General features: G+C 53.1%; 1 protein-coding gene across 3 annotated transcripts; it reads left to right on the top strand.

Annotated features, from left to right (window-relative positions):
- The first annotated feature begins 566 nt into the window (after positions 1 to 566).
- Positions 567 to 19,748, top strand: FBLIM1 (filamin binding LIM protein 1). 3 transcript variants are annotated; one of them, XM_039842130.1, is made up of 9 exons: positions 568 to 681; positions 4,215 to 4,269; positions 4,673 to 4,941; positions 9,756 to 9,940; positions 10,373 to 10,490; positions 11,709 to 11,878; positions 14,014 to 14,192; positions 15,025 to 15,142; positions 18,241 to 19,748. In XM_039842130.1, the coding sequence occupies exons 3-9, from the start codon at positions 4,692 to 4,694 to the stop codon at positions 18,352 to 18,354; spliced, it is 1,134 nt and encodes a 377-aa protein (XP_039698064.1). In that variant the 5' UTR covers positions 568 to 681; positions 4,215 to 4,269; positions 4,673 to 4,691; the 3' UTR covers positions 18,355 to 19,748. The 3 variants fall into 3 exon arrangements, with proteins under 3 accessions (XP_039698066.1, XP_039698064.1, XP_039698065.1); XM_039842132.1 differs by lacking the exon at positions 15,025 to 15,142 and having other exon boundaries at positions 567 to 681; XM_039842131.1 differs by lacking the exon at positions 4,215 to 4,269 and having other exon boundaries at positions 576 to 681.
- Positions 19,749 to 20,208: the final 460 nt, after the last annotated feature.

The following is a 20,208-nucleotide window of genomic DNA, read 5'->3' as shown; positions in this document are numbered from 1 at the left end:
CAAAAAAGCCCCAAGTCAAGCATATATTAACCATACTCTGTGTTTTCTTCACCGTCATTATTACCTTCTATCCTCGGGCTGACCCTGAGAGGTAGGCAGTCATACCCCCGTTTCACAAAGAAGGAAGGTGGAGTGGCTGCCCAGGGTCACTAGGTCAGTGAGTGGCCATGGAACCCAAGTCCACCTAACTCTGAGGACCTTGGGAGATTCCCGGCCAAACTGAAGTGTAAGCACCCTCTCCACCTGAGAGGGCAGGTAGGGCCACCAACCCAATTGATCTAGGGGAGGGGGCAGGGGCGACCACTCAGGTGCCCTCAGGTACACAAACAGACTCTGAGGAGGAGTGTGGCAGGGGGGTGTGGCAGGAGGTGGGCAGTGGGGGAGGCTGCCCACCTCCTGGGCCTGGGTCATGGGAAGGAGGAGGGTCGAAGGAATAAAGGGGAGGGGGAGGCACGGGGCGCACAGAGGCACTGAATGGGGTGGGGGGCAGGTAGGGGCCGTTTCCGCTCGGCGGGAATCCCAGGCCCCCTCCCCCAAGCCTCACCTTTTATGGTAAGGCGCCGGGGCTGCGGGGCGGAGGGAGCCAGGGGGCGGGGAGGGCGGAGGGGCGGGAGGCCCGCTCCTCCCGGCTCTGCCAGCTAGGGCGTCGGACCGGAGCCGGCTGGTGTGCGGGCGACCCAGGTAAGCGGGACTTGGGGTGCGGGTCCCGTCCTTCCGTCCTTGCCCCGGCTACACACAGGTGACAGCGGGCAGCCCCGGGCCGGAGCCCACCCCGCCCTCAGCCGGGACCCCAACCCCGGCGCTCCTAGAGGGGGCCTGCGGGACCCGGGGAGGACTGCCCTTCCGTCTCTCCCTCTGTCTCTGTCGCCGGAGTGGGGGTGAGGGCTGGTGTCCCTGCCCGGGAGCGGGGCGCCAGGGGCAGCGGTGGGCAGGGCGGAAGCTTCCGCACAAAGAGGACAGCGTCCCGCACATGGATCGAATTAAAGTCCCCGGCGGCGCCCCACGGTGACCCGGCCAGCCGCCCTGCTTGGCTGCGTGCTGGAGGGCGCCGGGTTTCCGGAGCTTCGGGGACCTCTGGGGCCCTTTACCCAATCGGGGTCAGGAGAGGGGAGGGAGGGGCGCCAAGACGGCCCCTCTCTGGGCCTTAGTCCTCGTAGGTGGCTGGGAAGGGGTGAGCCTGGGCGATCCCCAAGGTGTGTGCATCTTGGCATGGATCCTCCAGCCCAGATCCGAGGAGCCGGGAGGAGGCTGGGCAGCGGCTGGACTCCTGCTCTTCATAACGGCGGGAGCTGAATCGTGGTCCTCCCGGGGGCTCCTCTTTACCCTCGGAGGCTGAATAACCGGCCGGCCTTCTCTTTGCACTTACTGAGTTCCAACATCTTGAGCGCCCTCTCCGTCTCCCCTCTTATGCTCTCAGCCAGCCAGCCACCCTTCAGGACGGACCTCATTCTCACCGAATCCCAGAGAGGTTCAGTGACCTGCTCAGGGTCACCCAGCAGGAAGGGGATGGGGCCCGTGTGAATCCAGCTCTGTGTGCCTCCCACCTCCCTGTGGTGGGTGAGAGAAAGGGAGAACCCCTATCCAAGGCTTCCAGGTCCCCTGAGGGGGTGCAGCCCCACCCCCACTTCCAGCAAAGTTTAATTCCAAACCAAGCATAGACTGCTTATCAGAGTATGGAAGAACAAAGCTTGGGGTGGTTCCAGAGTTTTGGAGGAGGTTAGAGGAGCGGTATGGGGGGCCTGCTAGGAGCTCTTGGAGACCCTGCCCCCAGCCTGCCTGTCCCTGCCCTGGCTGCAGCCTGAAGCCGGGCTGGGTGGCTGACTGGCTGCATCTCATCCTCCTTCCTTCCTCTTGACAGGAAATGACTTTCCTACCCTTTGTTCCCACTTTCTCTGCTCACCCAGCTGGATCTCTGATTCGCTCTCTGGGGGAGGGAGAGTCAGGGTGGAGGGTCCCCTGGGGAAGGCTGGCAGGGAGGCTGCCCCACAGGGAGCTTTCTCACATGTACCCCATTCCAAGGTGGCCCCTGGGGCAGTGGAACCAGAAGGAAGCTGAGCCTCCCTTTCCTCCCAGGGCCTGACTGACCCAGCTGACCAGACTTTGAAAAGTCCCCGGCTTGGCCCCTTCCCTTGGGGCCTGTAGTCCCTGCAGGAACTGTAGAGAGTTTGGGGAGGGGGTGCCCAGCTGTGAACATCTGGCTCAGCACTGGGACGTTTGCCTTGGATGTTTTCCGAGAAACCACAGATCCAACTTCCCGAAGGGGTAGGCTGGGGGGGCGGCGGTGGGCGGTCAGCGTCAGAGCAGAGTGGAAAGGAGGCCGAGGGGGCATCCACAGCCATCTGGAGACAGCCCAGAATGCACTGACCACAAGGTAATTGGTTGGGATGGGGCCATTCTGGGGTGAGAACAAACCTGAGAATTTGGGGGTTCCCATGCCATCCAGGGAAGAAAAAGTGTGGCTGAGGTCCAAGGACACCCATGGATTCAGGTCAGATGGTGCTCCGTTAGAGTCTGCCACGATGGCCTGTAAAAGTCACCTAACCTCTTGGGGAATCACATAGCCCATCTGTAAAGTAGGAACGAAATGAGCTGTGTTTAGAATTAGGTGAGTTTTGAGGCACAGAAAGTACTGCGTACAGTGGCTGGCACACAGCCAACATTTCATCAGCAAGTGATCTTGTTTTTTGTATTAAATCTCAGATGCACTCTGAAAACTATTTACAAAAATAATTAAAATTGTAGCAAAGTATAAAACCGAAGACTATGACAGTCAATATAAGCATATATACTTCAAAACATCACTTACAAAACAAGAAACAAGAATAATATTTTAAAGAACTTTTGAAGCTTTCTTCATTTATTGCTTTCTTTTTTGGAAGAGATATTTTATGATCAGACTGAGCTATACATTTCAACCAAACACATAAACCAATTTAGGAGGAATTTGCGAGCATTTGCTGTTCCCCATCAGTCACCAAGATTGCCCACGGTGGCCAGCTGGGCTTTATACAGAGGGAGGCCTTTGAGTGGCCCCTCAGGCTCCAAGTCCACCATTAGGGTCCCTCGGGGCCTCTACTCCTCACCCGTCCAGCCCCACTTCTTGAGGTTAACTCTCTGGGTCCCTGTTTACTTTCTTCCCCCATGAACCTATGGGCTGGGCTTTGGGGCCATGTCAGGGTGGCCTAACTGGAGAGTGAGACAAAAAGGGCATGCTTTTCCCCCTGGGTGCCCACTTCACGCTCCTGAGCTGAGTGTGGTCGACTTGCCCCGCCCCATGGCCCCACTTCAGCGCTGGCCCCGGAGGCTGCTGTCTGCAGGAACCACCCGAGCGATAAAAAACAGGCTCTCTCTGCCACCCTGCTCCCAGATCCTGGCTTTGATGCCTATACTGTGAGCTGGACTCAGGTCACACAGAGATCACAGACATATCTGATGACACATGCAGTCACTTATGGGGGTGGTGACAGTGAGCCAGTGTGCCCTGTGAGCTGTCATCACTCTGTGGAAGCAGACAGGGGTCAGGAATCAGGGGAGGCACTGAAATTCAACCTGTCTGGGAAGTGAGAGAGGATGAACAGGTGGTAGAAAACACGCCAAGGCAGGTAAGGAAGAAAGTCGAGGAAGGGCAAGTGGTCCAGGGTTGTCAGAAAAGGGGTTGAGGCCAGGGGAATTTGGACTTTAACTTGAGGGCAGTGGGGAGCTTTCCAATAGAGCAGAAACGGCTTCATGATCTAGGAAGATCACTCCAGGGACAGGGTAGGAGGCAGGATTAGAGCCCATTGAGGCACCTGCCTGAACCAGAGCCCTGGTTTTGGAGATGGGGCAGGGTGAGAGATTCCAGCAATAGAATCAAGACCTGATTGGCTGATGGTGAAGAAGAGGATGCTGGCTGTGGGCGGGGTGGGAGAGGGCAGCAGAGCCAAGTGGCTAAGAGCGTGGCCTCCGGCTTCAGCTCCTAGCTCCACTTCTGCGTGACCCTGAACAAATAACTTCACCTCTTTGCCTCAGTTTCCTCATCTGTAAGATGAGAATAGTCACAGTGCCTCTCCACCAGCCGCGTTGGGGGATTTATGAGTTAATAGGCAGAAAATGCTTAAGGCAGCATGTGCACCAAATAGGTCTTAGTAGCCAGTAGCTCTGATGGTTCTGTCGCCTCTGCTTCCTGGAGGCCAGCCCCGATGCTCCGAACGGTTCACGCTGTTTTCCTCCCACAGTGGAGCTGGCCTGACCTTGGGGACTTTGGCTATCCTAGGAGAATCCAGTTCTCAGGTGAGGGAAATAACTCAGGGTGTGGCCATGCAGGCGGGGTGGGGGGAGCTGGAGGAGCTGTTCCTTCCTCACACTTCTTAGAGGAGGAAAATTAATCATTCGTGAGGTGAGCAGGGCAGGGCTGCCCTTTGCTCCCCCAGCTGTGTGGCTTGCAGCGAGGGGCAGTCAGGACTGTTGGGACTCACCCTGCAGCCAAGTGCCCTGGTGGACACCTACCCACCCACAAAGGATATCCCCAGCCCCTTCTCTGGCTGGGCTGGGTCCCACTGGCACAGTGGGGTGGCCACTCCTGTCTTGCTGAGAGGGAGGCTCCGTGCCCTTGGGGGCGGGGCCTCCGTGTCCCGGCGGAGTGTACCCCCGCGTCCCGAGCCTTGCCTGAGTCCAAGTTCTGCTCTGCCCCCAGCCCACCAGGAGCCGAGGCAATGGCCTCAAAACCTGAGAAGCGCATCGCCTCGTCTGTCTTTATCACCCTGGCACCCCCACGTCGACACGAGGCTGTGGCTGAGGAAGTGAGGCGGGCAGCTTGTGAGGCCCGGCCTGGCCGCACCAGGGAGTCTTCCGCCCCCATGAAGGCAGCCGGGGCCGGCTCAGCAGAGAGGCCCAGTCTCTGGACAGCCCCCGGCAGGGCCGCAGCCCCGGTGCCAGCTGTGCCGCCTCAGCTTTCCAATGGAGGTAAGAGGGTGGGGAGTGGGCAGAAGACCCGGTCAGAGGCAGCACTGAGGTGGGAAGGGAAGGGCAGACTCGGGTCATTCATTCTTTCATCTATCAAGCATCTAATGTGCCAGCAAACTCTGGAACCCGCCTGCCTGGGTTCGAATCCTGGCTCCCTCACTGCTTGGCTGTGTGATGTTGGCAAGTCATTTAACCTCTCTATTCCTCAGTGCCCTAATCTGTAAAATAGGGATAATAGTATGGTTCTCAAAGTGTTGTTTTGAGGATTAGATGAATTAATACACACGTTTAGCCCAGTACCTGTCATGTAGAAAGTGTGAAATGTGTTACCTGCTGTTATTATTCTAGGCCAGACACTGGGGACATGAAAAGAGAGACAAGGTTTTCAGTCTGCACGAAACTTATATCCTAGTGGAGGAAACAGATACTGAAAATGTAAAATATAATGTCAGGGAAACACAAGTGCTATACAGGAATAAAATGTGGTGCAACATTTTATGGGGTGGTCAGGATGGCTTCTCCAAGGACGTGACATTCAGCGAAGACCTGAATGACACGGTGGAGCTGGCCGGGGAGGTGGATTGTGAAGAGCAGTGGGAACAGCAAGCGTGAGGTCCCTGAGGTAGGAATGGATCTGGCAAGTCGAAGGACCCGAAGGGTGATTTTCTTCTCTCTCGGGCTCTGCCGTTCTCTGGCTGTGTGATCTTACTCAAGCTGTTTCCTTGCTTGCTTTCCTCTGGAAAATGGAAATTTGATCATGTAGTAGTGATGCATCTGTCACAGAATGGATACTTCATAAATGACTGCTCCTTTACCTTGTACTTCGTCTGGACTGGCCCTGCTGCCATGGTGACAGAGAACCTTCTAGTCCGCTGTCCCTGCCACTTCCATGGAAAGTCTCAGTTGCTGGGTTGGGTGGCAGCAATGAGGGATGACAACCAAGGCCCTGAGGCAGGGGGACGGCTCATTGTCTGGCAGGGCACCAGATGGAACACGGAGGCATGGAGCCGCCAAGGGTGAGAGGCCAGCTCAGGATGGCACCTGAGCTCCCCAAGTCCCCCGGTGCCTACTCAGACAGCCTAGCAAGGCTAGGGCAGCCCTGTGCAGCCATCACCATGGAAACCACCTAGAGACCAATAGGAGATGCCAGTCACAGGAGGCCAGAAAGGAGCAGGCGAAAAGGCCATACGTGAGAGTACGTCCATATTCATGTAACATGCGACCTCCTAAATTGGTCTTTCCATCCTAACCACACATCCTAAGAACACAGCCTCTCCAGCTGCTTCTCCACATAGAACGAGGACCATGATGAACCAGGTTCACACCTCGGGACGTGTGATTCCATGAAAAAGGAAAATTATGTCCCTTCTGGGTAGGAGACAGAGCTCAAGAAATATTATTTAGATGCCAAAATGCCAGAATTTCCAGGCCATTTCCGTGGGTTATTGGAATTATAAGCAGAAGATCACAGGAATGTGATTAAAAAAAAAAAAAAGACCTTCCTCGGGAGCGAGTGGCTTCACAGTGACTGGTCAGCCATTTTGTTTGGCACTTGGGTGAACCTGAGCAGAGCACAGTGAATCTTGGGGTTCAGCCTTGCTGGAGTGAGATACCTGCTAAGTGAGCCGCTTGGACATGAGTCCGGTCCCACAAAACACGAAGCAGGCTGGGGGGGTCCGGCCAGCTGCTTAAAGCCATCTCTACAGCGGGCTGCCATCCGAAGCCTCGTCTAGTGGTTGTCCCCTCATCCTGGCAGAAGCCCCCTCCTTCCCTGCGCTCGTCCCCGTGCCACGCTAGACAGACACAGCCGCCTCACTGCTCCTGCTCCTAAGTCAGTTTTTCTCGTGGCTTCTCTTTAAAAGGCTGCTGCCTTTGCTCTTGCTCTGGGCCACCTGAACCGAGTCATCCTCGCTCGACGCTGACCCTCTTTCTGCACACCTGCCCTGTCCCCTCTCATCCCTCGCTTTGTCTTGAATTCCTGCCTCTGCCGGGACCTGCCACCCTTCACAGCCTATTGTCTACAACCTAAGGCAGGTCCTGGGAGAGGCCGCAGCACTCCGCTGTCTCCGCGCCTGGTTCCTGACTCACATCGGCTCATCTGGAGCACGGTTCTCACACTTCAGTGGCATCAGCATCCCTGGGGGCTTGTTCAGACACAGCTGGCCTGGCCCCACCCTGGCTGTTTCTGATTCAGCAGGTCTGTCGTGGGGCCCTAAAATTTGCATTTCTTACACATTTCCAGGTAATGTCGATGCTGCGGTCTTTGAACAGGCAGCATCCAGAACTTTTCAAACCGAGTCAGTTCTCTGAGCTGACCCCTAACCTGCTGAATCAGAAGCTCTGGGGGTGGGGCATTAACAAGCCCCCAGGGGGTCCTCTGGTATGCTGGGCAAGAACGAGCTTCCCATATGTATAGTACATTCCCGCCAGCCCAGAGGGGTGCTGCTGCAAATGAGCAGAGGATGGGACCAGAGCCCAGGTCTTTAGGGAGCAGAGTTTGGGGCACTGGCAATCTGCTTTCCATGAGTGTCTAGAGCAAGGTCTAGGGCAAGGCAGCCTGATCTCGGTGGAGCCTGGCCTACCTTGAGCCGCAGCGACAGGAGGTAGGCACAGTGCCATGTCTTTTACCCTGAGGCACTATTAATAGCACTCACCCTGTACGTGGCAGTGACAGGATTTTCACGGGTGTGTTCACAGCCCCACACTATGGATTCTCTCCTGACCCTCCAGTAGCCTCTCCAGGGGGGCTGGGCAGCCCCTTGTCAGGGCAGCACGAACAGGTAGGAGTTATTCTAGTGATTGTTCCTGGAGAGCGGAGGGCCTGGGGCTGAGGCAGGAGCTGGGTGATCCCCCGCCCACCGCCTCCCTCCCTGCCAGGAGCATCCGAAAGGCTGTGCACAAGAACTAGCAGGCAGAATGGAAGGCCACCCTCAATGTCACTCCTGTCTCGCGTGTGTGTGTTTGCTGTTGGGTTATTGTGTGTGTGTGTGTGCCTGCACGTGTGCGTGCGCGTGTGTGTGTGTGGGGTTTACTTTAATGAAACTTTGAAACATACACGGAAGTAGGGAAAACAGTACAAGGAACCCTGTATACTTCACATCCAGTTTCAACAATTACTAAGTTTTTGCCATATTTATTTCATCTTCCTTCCTTTCTTCTGTTTTGTGAAGTATTTAAAAGGAAATGCCAGTAATCAGGTCATTTCAGTCCCGCATTCTTCAGGGTAGATCTCTAAATATGGCCATTTTCTTACATAACCACAAACAAAATAAGAATGCCTTATGATTATCTAATATTCTACCCATAATTAATTTTCCTGAGTTGTCATAAAAATGCCTTTTAACTATTGGACTGTAGTAGAATGAATGGTTTACATTATATCTTGTCCTCCTTTTGAGCTATACCATTCAGTGGAATTTTAAACGTTTTCTCACCTTCAAAATGAGGAGAACTAAGTGAGATGATTCATCCTTTGAATCAGGATCAAATAAGATCTATACCTGCATCATCCAATAAAAATATATGGTGAGTCACAAATGCAAGCCTCATATGTAATTTAAAATTTTCTAGGATCCACATGAAAAAATGAAAGAGTTAAATGATATCATTTCTTATAATATATATTACGCAGCTCAATATATAAAAATTACCATTTCAGCATGAAGTCTTTATAAAAGCGATTATGAGGTGGTAGACATCCTTTCTCTTCCATGACTCTTCCAGTACATCTGTGTCAGTGTGGATTTTTCGTGTGCTCGATAGGCACACATGGCTGGTGGCGATTTCGTTGGCCAGCACAAATATGTACAATTATATTCGGTTGTTCTTCTCTAAAGTCTCTTAATTTCAAGGAAATCGTCTCTCTTTTTCTCTCTCACGCCTCTGACTTGTTGCAGAAATAAGGTCAGTTTCTGCAGAATGTCCCGAATGCTGATTTGTCTCTTTGCGTCCTGTGGTCTTATCCAACTTGCCTCTCCGCCTTCCAAATTTCTTATAAATGGAGGTTAACTCAGGAGACCTGCTTAGATTGTGTTTGGTTTTGGTTTATGTTTGGGCTTGTTTTGGTGAGAACACTTCAGAGGTGGTGCCCGTGGCTTCCTATAGCAAACCGGGGATCGAAAGACCCCTGACGTCTGCTGAGGTTAACTGCGGGTGGTGTCAAGCTGCCCCCTCCTTTGGAAAGTTCGCCATCAACCTTCCACTTAATGCTTTCAATACCTGATGGCTATTACCTGAATCTGTTGAACTACTCCATGGTTCCTGCTTCAGCACCACCTGGGGAGGGCTTAAGCTCCACATGGCTGGGTTTCTGGTTCCGCAGGCGGAGAGCAAGCGAACTTGCATTTCTAACACTCTCACAGGTGTGGCTGCTGGTCCCGGAGCCGCACTTTGAGAACCACAGCCTTAGGGGTTGGATCTGCTTGTATCCCAACAAGGGCCTTCTGGCAGGGGGTTCGGGCATGCTGGCAGCGGGGTGGGAGGGCTACTCTGGAGGGCTGTGACAGCTGCTGTTTTCTGAGCCTGTGGCACGTCCCATCCACTGTGCCAAGCCCTCACGTGCATCATCATAGTCTTCACAACAACCCTAAGCAATGGATATCCATTTTCCAACTGAGCAAACGGAGACTCAGCCTAAGTCTGTTGCCGGAAGACACACGTCAAGTCAGTGGCAGAGCTGGGGATGGATCCCGGGTCTGGGTGACCCTGGACCTGAGTCCGCAGCCACCTTGCTGCACAGCCTTCCGGGCAAGTGGACACCTCCTCTGTTCTCCTGCACTGACTGTGGCCAATCCTTTCTCCCCTTCCGGCTGCAGGATGCTCTCTTCCTCCTCCAGCCCTGGATGGCGAGGACGCACTCCCCGACCTGGACCTCCTCCCACCTCTGCCGCCGCCCCCACCCGCATACCTGCCACCTTGTGATGACCAGCCTCCGGCCTCGATGGGGGCGTCACTCATTTCAGACTTAGAGCAGCTGCACCTGCCCCCGCCCCCACCACAGGTACCGCCAAGGCCTTGACCGCAGACAGAGCCCCATGGGCTGGGGCTGGGGAATCTGTGCTCTCTGGGCTTGTCAGGGGTTCTAAGCCTGGAAGTTGTTTAGTCCTTCCTCCTGTTTGAGGGCAGTTCTTCTTCGAAGCTCTTTGAAGCTGGTAAAAATTGCTCACGTTTTTCAAAGTCCCGGAGAAGGAGTGCCATATTCTTTTCCCCCTCAGGTGCCCCTTCAGCTCTGAGAAGACATTTCCCTGGGTCTGATCTAAATCCTTTATGCTGCACAGGAACCCCATGTGTAATCCTCTGCCCTTCACAGAAACGGGAGGGGCTCCAGGGGGCTAACTGTGCCTGGTACCACCAGACGAGGAGCAGAGCTAAGAGGGCTGAGTGGGGTCCTCACTGAATGACTTCTGTCCTACATACTCTCCTGTCCCCACAGTCCCTGGCGGAGGGGGCTCCATTCCAGCCTCAGCCCGGTCATCTCAGGCCTGCGGAGGAGAAGTTGCCGCCTCCCCCAGCAGAGCCTGTTAGCTTGCCTGAGAGAGAGGCATCCACAGGTACGGGCACAGGGCTGGGAGGATTCTGGAGGGTCCCCAGGGGCCCTTGTGAGGCTGGCATGGGCTTCCACATGGGAGCTGGGAGAGCAGGGACCACAGCGCCTGCTCCAGCTCACGGGTCAGTGACAGGCCTTTATCTGCATGGCCTTAACCATTTTTCCTTTATAACTAAAAACCGTTCAAATTTGACCAATAAAATTTGCTGCGATAGCAAAAATGCCTTGAACTTTTTTCACTACTTATTTGAATACATAAGACCCTCACATAGTACAAAATAGAAAGCGTGAAAGGAGGGTACACAGTGAAGAGTCCATCCCTGTATCGATAGCTTCTGCTGGTGATGTCTCGCATACCCTTCCAGAGCTAGTTTATGCGTATGTGAGCAAATACAAATATGTATCCACTGCCTCCCCATTTTTCCACAAATGATAGCAAACTTTGTGCTTTTCTGCACTTTCTTTCCTTCATACATCTTAGAGCTCGTTCCACATCAGAACATAGAGTGGCTCCTTATTCTGCATAATATTCCTTAGCTGGGTCCTACCATGCGCATTTAACCAGTTGTCTGAACGAGTGCTTAGGTATCTTCTCGATGTGACGAATAAGGCCAAAATGAATTGCCTTGCATGTGGGTCATTTTGCTCACGTGCAAATTTGTAAGATAAATTCCTAGAAGAGAAAGCACGATGGTCAAAGGGCAGGTGCATTTGTAACTTCGATATTTTTGCCAAATCGCCCCTCTTGGTCGGCCTGACCTACACTCTGGCCCACAGTGTCTGCGTGCCCGTTTGCCCACAGCCTCTCCTGCTCTGGGTCACTCATTTTAATGAGCAGTATTAAGTACTTACCGTGCACCGAAAGGCCTTCTCTGCCCCAAGGTTATAAACTAATTCTCCTCTGGGTTCCTCTAGTGTCTTTGTGGTTTCATTTTCCACGTTGAGATCTGTACATTTGGGATGACCTGGGTGTGAGGTGTCATGAGAGAGCCCCCCACTCTTTAATTTTTTGCAGATGGCAACCCAGTTGCCCTGACACTTTTCCTAAGGCACTCACACTGCTTTTTACTGCTCCTCAAGACCCTCAGGAGATCAGGTCACACTCACGACACCCCCCAGGAATTCGAGGCAGAGACTTGGCACTCTGGACATGTCCTGGGTGGTGACTGGGTACAGTACTCCCAGGCTGAGTAGATGATGGCCTGTGTCTCCTCTACCCCAGACATCTGTGCCTTCTGCCACAAGACCGTGTCCCCCCGAGAGCTGGCCGTGGAAGCCATGAAGAGGCAGTACCACGCCCAGTGCTTCACGTGCCGCACCTGTCGCCGCCAGCTGGCCGGGCAGAGCTTCTACCAGAAGGATGGGCGGCCCCTCTGCGAACCCTGCTACCAGGTAACCCCCCATGGCAGTTCTCCAGGTGCCAGGGGCCAAGCTGGGCACCCGGGAGACGTTATATTATTACAATCCTGGGCCTCGGGTAGGCGCTCTCGATGCATTTCACACAGGAAGCTGAGGCTCAGAGAGGGGCAGGAGCTCGGTCGGGGTGTATTAGTTTCCTGTGGCTGCTGTAACAAATTGCCACATACTTGGTGACTTCAAGCGGTACACATTTATTCTCTTACAGTTGTGGAGTTCAGAAGTCCAAAATCAGTTTCAGTGAGTCAAACTCAAAGCATGTGCTCCCCCTACCCGCAGCTCGAGGGGAGAAGCCGTTTCTTTGCCTTTTCTAGCGTCTAAAGCTGCATTCCTTGCATTCCTTGGTCCATTTTCAAAGTCAACAAGGCAATATCTTGCTTCAGTATCACATTTCCTTCTGCGTCAAATCTCCCTCTGCCTCCTTCTTACTAGGACATTTGTTGATGGCATTTAGGGCCCACCTGGATAATCTAGGATAATCTCATCTCAAGGTCCTTAACTCAATCACACCTGCAGAGTCTCTTGCCATTCAGCGTAGTCACAGATTCCAGGGATTAGGACCTGGGCATCTTTGCGGATGTCACTCAGCCTGTCACACAAGGTCATACTCCAGAAGGCGACGGAGCTGGAGTTCTACCCCATGCCCATCTAGTTCTGAAGCCTGTCTGTGGTCTGACCACTCTCCCACCTCGAGCCACGAGGTTCCGATGCACAGCCTAACGGGGGAGTCTGTGTTACCTCTGGGTACCAAACGCAGCCCGGGAGAGCTAGTTTGGATGCCAAGGTATTGGAATCACTGACTCTCCAATGGTGTGCGGTGGCATTTTTCAATGTGGTGTACAGACCACCCACAAACGCACCACCTGGATGTGCATAGGCCTCACCTTGTCCTCCTGATGGTAGCACCTGGCAGTCTGCATTTTAAACGAGTCTCTCAGGTGATTCTGAAGTTTGAAAACTACTGACTTGAGGAGTTAGGATATTAGGAGTTGGGACTATCTAGAAAAATCGGAATGATCTGCCCACAGGCAACAAGGAATCACTGTGGGAGGAGAAAGGACCCCTCTGTCCCCTCAATGTGACAGTGGTATGTCTTTATCCCCCTCCCTCAGCTTGTAGCCAGGCAGGGGTGCGGCACTGAGGGGAAGCAGAGGTGAGAGGGGATGCTGAGAGCTGGAAACAGCCAGGAGGGACTTGAGCAGTTTGCTAGGGAGGGAAATGGTGCCTCCACCGAATATATATGTAAGATGAAATCAGGTTAAAATTACCAGGAGCACAGCCAGGAACGGAAGAGACATGTCTAGGAAAAAAGATGGACTGGTTAGAGAGAGGCCTCTTCTCTGTCTCAGTGATATCTCTCTGCCTCTGTCTACCTCTGTCTTATCCCCCTCCTTCCCGAATGGATTCGAGGCAGTGTATAAGATTATAAGGCTGCACATATACCTCTAGTCAGCAACATTGGACACTTAAAAATGTGTCAAGAGGATATATCTCATGTTAAGTGTACTTCCCACAATAAAAACACATTTTTTTTAAAGAATACATAACAATACTATGAGATGTGACATAAATAAATCAGAACGGAAGAAAATCAAAGTAGAAAGTGAGATGAGACCAAAGGGAAAGTTAGTACCCCCAAATATATAATAAATGAAAGACCCCTACGGTTGTTCCTAAAAGTAGAACATGAAATTTGACTCTGAGCTTCCAAGTGACCAAATGGAAAAGGGAAAGAGTTTCGAAGTTTATTGTCCGTAAGATGAAAAGTACACCAGTTCTCTAGGAATTCCTTTTCTTGACTCTGAGATTTAAGAAAAATTTCTTCTATGGGCCCTAGTGGACACTGGCCTCAAGCATTTCCTAGTAACAAAACATGCAGTCATAGATAGATAGCTTCATGGCAGGGGTCCTCACTGTAAGCCAAGGACACAGTGCCAGGCTCGATCCATTTTAAGAAATAGTGGAGGTTCGGAGGTAGTACTTACAGGCCGACTACATCAATCTGAGCTCCTCTCCAGCACCACTGGCCTTCTACGCCCCTTCTGAACTAGTCAAAAGCCCCTTGTGGCACATGCAAGGGAAGGCTCTGAGGCAATGGCCCTCTGTTTCAGGACACCCTGGAGAAGTGTGGCAAGTGTGGTGGGGTGGTCCAGGAACACATCATCAGGGCCCTGGGCCGGGCCTTCCACCCAGCCTGCTTCACGTGTGTGACCTGTGCCCGCTGCATCGGGGATGAGAGCTTTGCCCTGGACAACCAGAATGAGGTGTACTGCCTGGATGACTTCTATAGGTAGGAGAGGGTTCCGAGCACAGGGGGGACAGGGTGGGATGCAGGCAGAATGGAGGAGCTGAGCCTGAGTGCTGGGGGCTGGGTCAGAGCTTTCCTGCAGAAACTGGTCTGCCTGCTCCACACACCCTCACTCTGACCGTGCACCTGCTTGCAGCTAACTTTTTGAGCAGTTCCACTTGGGTTAGGCCATTTTATCCTCAAAACTATCCTATCAAGGCAGGTGCTATTAAGGGATCTGTTTTACCAAATGTGGAAACTGAGGCATGCAGCAGTTAAGTACCCAAAGTCTCCCAGCTGGTAAGTATGGAAGCATCCATTTAAACCCCTGTCGACCTAAATTCAGGGCCTTGCTTTCAATCCCCAGACCACAGTGCCTCCCCTGGAGCTGTAGGAAGCAGTGGCTGCACAGATATCTCAGAAGTTCAGTGTCTGCCCTCCATTTGCTCACTGCCCAAGGGGAGAGACAGATGTGCCCATTAAAAAGGCGAGAAGAGGAGGAAAAAGCGATGACCTATAATATAAGATAAATGAAATGGGCCCAGCCCCACTAAACTCACATGAGATGTCTCTGCTTTCTCAAACTCTAACATTACCCAGTCACTTCCTTGCCTCAAGCTAATTATACCCTGGGAAGCTGAGTGTAATTACACACACCTCTCCATCTACTCCAGGAAGAAATAGGCTTTTGTGGTTGTAGCTCCAGGTACAGTCACATAGCAACAGGTTCTGAAATAGCTCTGGGAGGTGAACTAGAGCCAGCCTCCGTTCTGACAGCTAATTTCTGTGGTTGTCGGCGTGAACACCTCCCGAGCGTGGGTTCCTTCCCCTCTAGGAAATTTGCCCCTGTGTGCAGCATCTGTGAGAATCCCATCATCCCCCGAGATGGGAAGGATGCCTTCAAAATCGAGTGCATGGGAAGAAATTTCCATGAAAACTGCTACAGGTGTGAGGTGAGTAGAGCAGTGATGGTTTAATGACATGCTGCGGGTCATGTCCAAGAGCCCGCTGGTGCCAGGCCCTGGGCTGGGCCAAGGCGGGGTGAGGGCTCTGCTCTGAAGTTGCTTACTGTCCAATAGCAGAAACAAATAAGAATGGAAATGATTGTGAATAGTCTATTAATCAGGACTCTGAGTTAATGATAGAAACCAAATTCAACCTGCTTTCCACAAGAAAGGGAATCATGGGACGGCTCGCGTTGGTTATATCATTGATGGTATCAGATGATATCATCAGGGCTCTCTCTCCATTTCTCAGTTCTGCCCTTTTGGTGTTTGCTTCATTTTTCTCTTCCTGTGGGCTGGTGTCCTCCGTGAGGAGGGGGGTATAGCTTATGGCCATGTTCAGCCCAGGTTTACATGCTTTTAACTTAGAAACTACTCCAGGGATCCCATTCAGTCCCAAGAAGGCTTCTGATTGGCCCAGCTTGGATCACATGCCCATTCTGAACCAATCATTGGCCCGGGGCTACAATTAAAAACCGCTGGGAAGGCACCACCATATGAAACAGGAGTTGATACAAGCGTGGGAAGGAGGAAGGGGAGGCTGGACAGACCCACACCACGTATGTCCTTTCTGAGTTTTGGGAAAGAGCGTGTGTAAAGCAGCTTTGGGACTAAGAAGGCAGTGATCGAGTCTGACCAGGGTGCTGGAATCGAAGGCTCTCATAGAGGAGGCGAGGCTCAACCCGGGTCTCACAGGAAAGGAGAAGTTTGCCAGATAATCGGAGAGGGGAAAGGAAGTCCAGAAAGAGGCAAAGGTCTGTAAAAACCTGCGTGCGCAAGCCTGAAGAATCAGGACGTGGACGTTCCTAGGTGTGTCTGGAGTGTAGAAGGCAGGAGGGTGTGGTCAGAGAGAAGGAAAGGCCCCATGTGCCAGGCCAAGGAGTCTGGACCTTGGGCTGCAGGGAGGGGCGAGGCTGAGATGGGGAGGCTGGTCAGAAGCTGGTGCAGTAGTCCCTGCACGAAATGCCCAGGGAGTCACACAGGTCCCCTTGCTCAGAAGGGTCCCATGCTTGTTTCAAAGCTCTGCTCTCACTGTCTGAAAATTCTTAATTGTTGAACAAAGAGCTCTGCATTTTCATTTTGCCCTGGATCCTGCAAATTATATAGTCGGTCCTTCTGGGGAGGCTCCAGGAGTCCTCTCCTACCTCTTCTACTGTCACCTGCATGTCACTGATATTTCTGTCTTCTCTGGTGATGACAACAAAGGTAGTAACTTTATGAGTGTCACCTAAGTGGGGACTCACAGAGCAAATCTCTTAATCAGCCAGTGAGTAATTCTAAACATTTATTCAAAGAGACACAGGGAACCAGAGGCTGTTTTCACCGATAGTGACAGGGCATCTTGGTGGAGAGGTTGACAGATTGCTTCGTCATTATGTTGTCTTTGTTGGTTAAGAGCTCAAGGTCCAGCTGATAACACATCTTGAAAGAACAATGAGGAAAATCAAAGGCTGTTATCACCACCATAGCCCTCATGTCCAGTGACGATTAGCATTTTCCTGAGCCTGGCTAGTGAGCAAATGACCCCTCCCTGCCTGTCCTTGGTCAGCTTGGCCAAGGCTACCGTGAGCATAACCCAGGTTGCTGCAGGAAGTCGAGTTTGGACTCTAGCAGTTCCGTTTCAGATCGTAAGGCTCAAACCGCAGCAGCAGCCTGGACCAATTCGGGGTGCCGTTTCTCTAGAAAGGAAAATGGGTTTCAAGGTGCCATCCACACCCTTCTCGTCATTCCTGCTCATTGCTGGAAGGGTAACAATGCTTTTATACCTGGGTAGTGTTTTTTAATTTACACAGTGCTTTCATGTGTATCGCCTTATTTAATCCTTATGGCGACCTTGTGAGGTGAGAGGTATCGTCCCCATTTAAGATGGAAACTGAGGCTGAGAAAAGTGCTTCCAACACTTGCTCGTCTGGGCTGGGGCCAGCCAGCCTCCTGCCGCCCTACAGCTTATTGCCAGACTGTGTGACTGGGTTGTGGTTGCTGTGTTTCTTCACTCGATTCAAATTTAGAAGAGGTCACATGTGCCCCCTCAGGACTTCAGGTTTGGCACTTGATGCTTTTAGACGAGTGGCAGATAGGAATGGCACAGATCCTGGCGTTAAATGGCCCAAGTCCCCTTGAGAGACTGGAGGCGCTATGCAGAAAAAGGACACACGAGGGCGCCCTCAGCAGGCTGCTGGATCAGGATGGTGCCTGTGAGCCCAAGGCGGTCTCTATGGGGACCGGCCCCTCTGGACTGATTAATGCAGCTTCCAGAGGACACCAGCCATGCCCTGAACCAAGTCTCTGGGCAGTCATTGTCCCCATGATTACTGCCCAGCGTGTGCCCAGGTGAGGCCCAGACGAGGTGTGTGCTTGCAGTTAAGTTAGCAGTTTGGGCCCCAAAAGCCCATCCTCCTCATTCTGAAGTCCTCTGGTGAATTGAAAAACTGGAGTATTAAAGTTTGTGCCAGTGTCGAAGCTGTACCAGCGGTAGAACAACGGAAAGACCCCTGGACGCTAAGCCTGGAGACCTGGTCCTATCTCAGGTCTGGAACCAGCTTTGCGAACTGGGGGAAGCCCCATCCTCCGCTGGACCTCAGTTTCCCCGTCTGTGAGATGAAGCTCTGCGCTAGACTGAGTTACTCACTTAGCAGAGATTCATCGCCTGCCAGTAGCACACCAGACTCTGGTCTTGGCGAGATCTAGCAGGAAATGGGGTTACTGCCTCGCAGAGCTCATGTTCTAAAGGGGCCGCTGGGTGGTTGGTAAGGCCCTTCCAGGTCTTTTCATGATTCCTCAGGGGACGTCTCGCAGTGTCCAGCTCTCCCTTGCGCTGACTCTGCTCTCGTCACCACACCGTGTGTGAGTGAGAGGCCCGTGTGCCTTGCCTCGTCCTCCCGGGTGCGCTGGGAGAACAGGGGTGACGAGCCACCTTCCTCAGCTTTAGGGCGTGTGTTCGCCCGGGTCATTTCATCAGCACATGCAAGGTGAGCCCCGACGCCGGGCGGGCTCCGCGCTGCCGCACTCAGGCCGGGGGTCCGACCGCATGTCCCTTGTCTCTGCAGGACTGCAGGATCCTCCTGTCCGTGGAGCCCACGGACCAAGGCTGCTACCCCTTGGACAACCGTCTCTTCTGCAAGCCATGCCACGTGAAGCGGAGTGCCGCCGGGTGCTGCTGAGAGCCCCACCAGGCCCTGGGGCCCTGAGCCACCCACTGGCCCTGGTCAGGAGGGGGGGTCCTCCCTGCCTCGGTTTCCCTTCCTGACCTGCTCTTGCACACTTTCCTTCCTAGCCACGAGGACCAGCCCGTCATGTCTGTGACCCCAGCTCAGGAGTGGGTGGCAGGCAGAAGGTGCCTCTCAGAATTTTGCCTTCTCCTCTCCCCTGGGCGTAGGAACTCTTCATGCGTGAGTGTCGCACCCTAGGTGTGCGCTCTGAGCTCTGAGCCTCTGGCCCCTCTTGAGCGCTGGCCTTGACCCCATTTCCAGGGGTGAGTCGGGGCGAGTCTCTGGGAGGCACCCTGTGTCCCTAGCAATGACACTTTCATTGTCCCGTATGAGGTGCTGAGATCAGCTCTGCCTTGCAGGACTGAGCTGTTTGAGTAAAACTCCAAGGTCCCTTAAAAAGCACTTTTAAAAAAAAGTGAGGTTTAAATGATGGGCCACATTTTTTTTATTTTGGGGGGGTCATTCTTAATAGGTAATGTCTTCCATGCGTTCATAAATGTACAAGAAGGTGACCTGGTGTTGGCACAGCCATGGACTTCTCAGCTGGGTGACGTGGAGCCCGGGACCAGCTGTAAACCCAAGGAGCAGAGGCAGGAGGGGAGGGCGAGGTATGCGACAGGCAAGGCAGCCTCTCCACCCTGCCCCCTGGCGCTCCTCCTGCATGCAACAGTGAGTCAACAGACATTAAGTACCTGGTGTATGCTGGGAACAGGGTGCAGGAGCTCTGAGTGTTCTTCCTGCAGCCTCGACTGGGGCCGTGCCACACCCCCTGGCCACACGCACACGCGCCCCTCCAGGACAGTCCCTCGGTTATCCCCCTAAGTTCCCACTTGGGCCCTTCTGCCCAGGCAGCCCCGTGACCACTGCCTCCTCAAGGCCACACCTAGAGGAGTCGTCTTTCCTTTTAAGGAAAATCACTTTCTTTGCTTTGTAACTTCTAGACATTTTCAGGGCATGGACCAATGTCCATGCAAGATGTGCTGTCTTCCCTGCAGCCATCTCAGTGTCCCACCCACTCCTCTGAGCATGCCCGCCTCCACAGACTGGGGGTGCTTCTCCACGGAACCCCTCGGGGGCTGCAGACCAGAGCATGGCTTCCTGCCCAAAGCTTAGAGCAGCGAGTCCCCAAACCAGGCATTCACATACCATCTACACAATTTTTGTCCTAACCAAGGACCTCCTATTCTCGTACTTCCTTAACATTGTCTTTAAACCAACATACTTTTAAAGATTCACTTCCAGCTGTAGTCTTGTGCTAAGCAATATAGCTATGCGGTCACATGTTGATGTGCTAGTTATGTTTTTTCCTATCACACATGAAAATAAATGCATAACTGTTAGAAGTCCATCTGTGTTCCATCTAAGATCTCGCCTAGGTAAACTCAGGCCCTTGGTAGAGCCCTCGAAACGTGCTCACTGGGCCTCTGTTCACAGTGGAACAAGTGCCCAGTGCCTGCACCTCCTTCCTCCCAAACTGGGGCTCAGCTCAGCAGATCAGGAAACTTATGGCCTTACGAAGATTTGCGCCGGTCAACTCAGGCGTGCTGCTCCTGGACACAGGCCAGCAGCAAAGGAGTTGGCTGCAGGGTGTCCAGGGTGGAGCCTTTGCTGTAGGAGGCCCTCTGAGCCACCAGATTTTATAGCAGCGTCAATGTCTACCCTTGGGATGTGCTCAGTGCGCGGGAGCAGGGCTTGCTCCAGAGAGCAGGGTGCATGGTAGGAAAGAGCACTGAACTTGGGCAAGCAACTCAGTTCCCAGACCTGGCGCTGCCATCCAATAGTGCAGACTAGTTTTTAATCCTTTGG

The sequence above is a fragment of the Pteropus medius genome, unplaced genomic scaffold (genome assembly GCF_902729225.1).
Source record: "Pteropus medius unplaced genomic scaffold, Ma_sr-lr_union100, whole genome shotgun sequence".
NCBI lineage: Eukaryota > Metazoa > Chordata > Mammalia > Chiroptera > Pteropodidae > Pteropus > Pteropus medius.
Note: the sequence above shows the minus strand (reverse complement) of the source record. Positions and strands in the feature narration are given on the sequence as shown.

Excerpts from the sequence above, each read along its gene's own strand:
- FBLIM1 (XM_039842130.1), top strand. The coding sequence starts at position 4,692 with ATGGCCTCAAAACCTGAGAAGCGCATCGCCTCGTCTGTCTTTATCACC. Across the intron at positions 9,941-10,372 it reads TGCCCCCGCCCCCACCACAG|TCCCTGGCGGAGGGGGCTCC; the intron begins GTACCGCCAAGG and ends CTGTCCCCACAG. Across the intron at positions 15,143-18,240 it reads AAAACTGCTACAGGTGTGAG|GACTGCAGGATCCTCCTGTC; the intron begins GTGAGTAGAGCA and ends TTGTCTCTGCAG.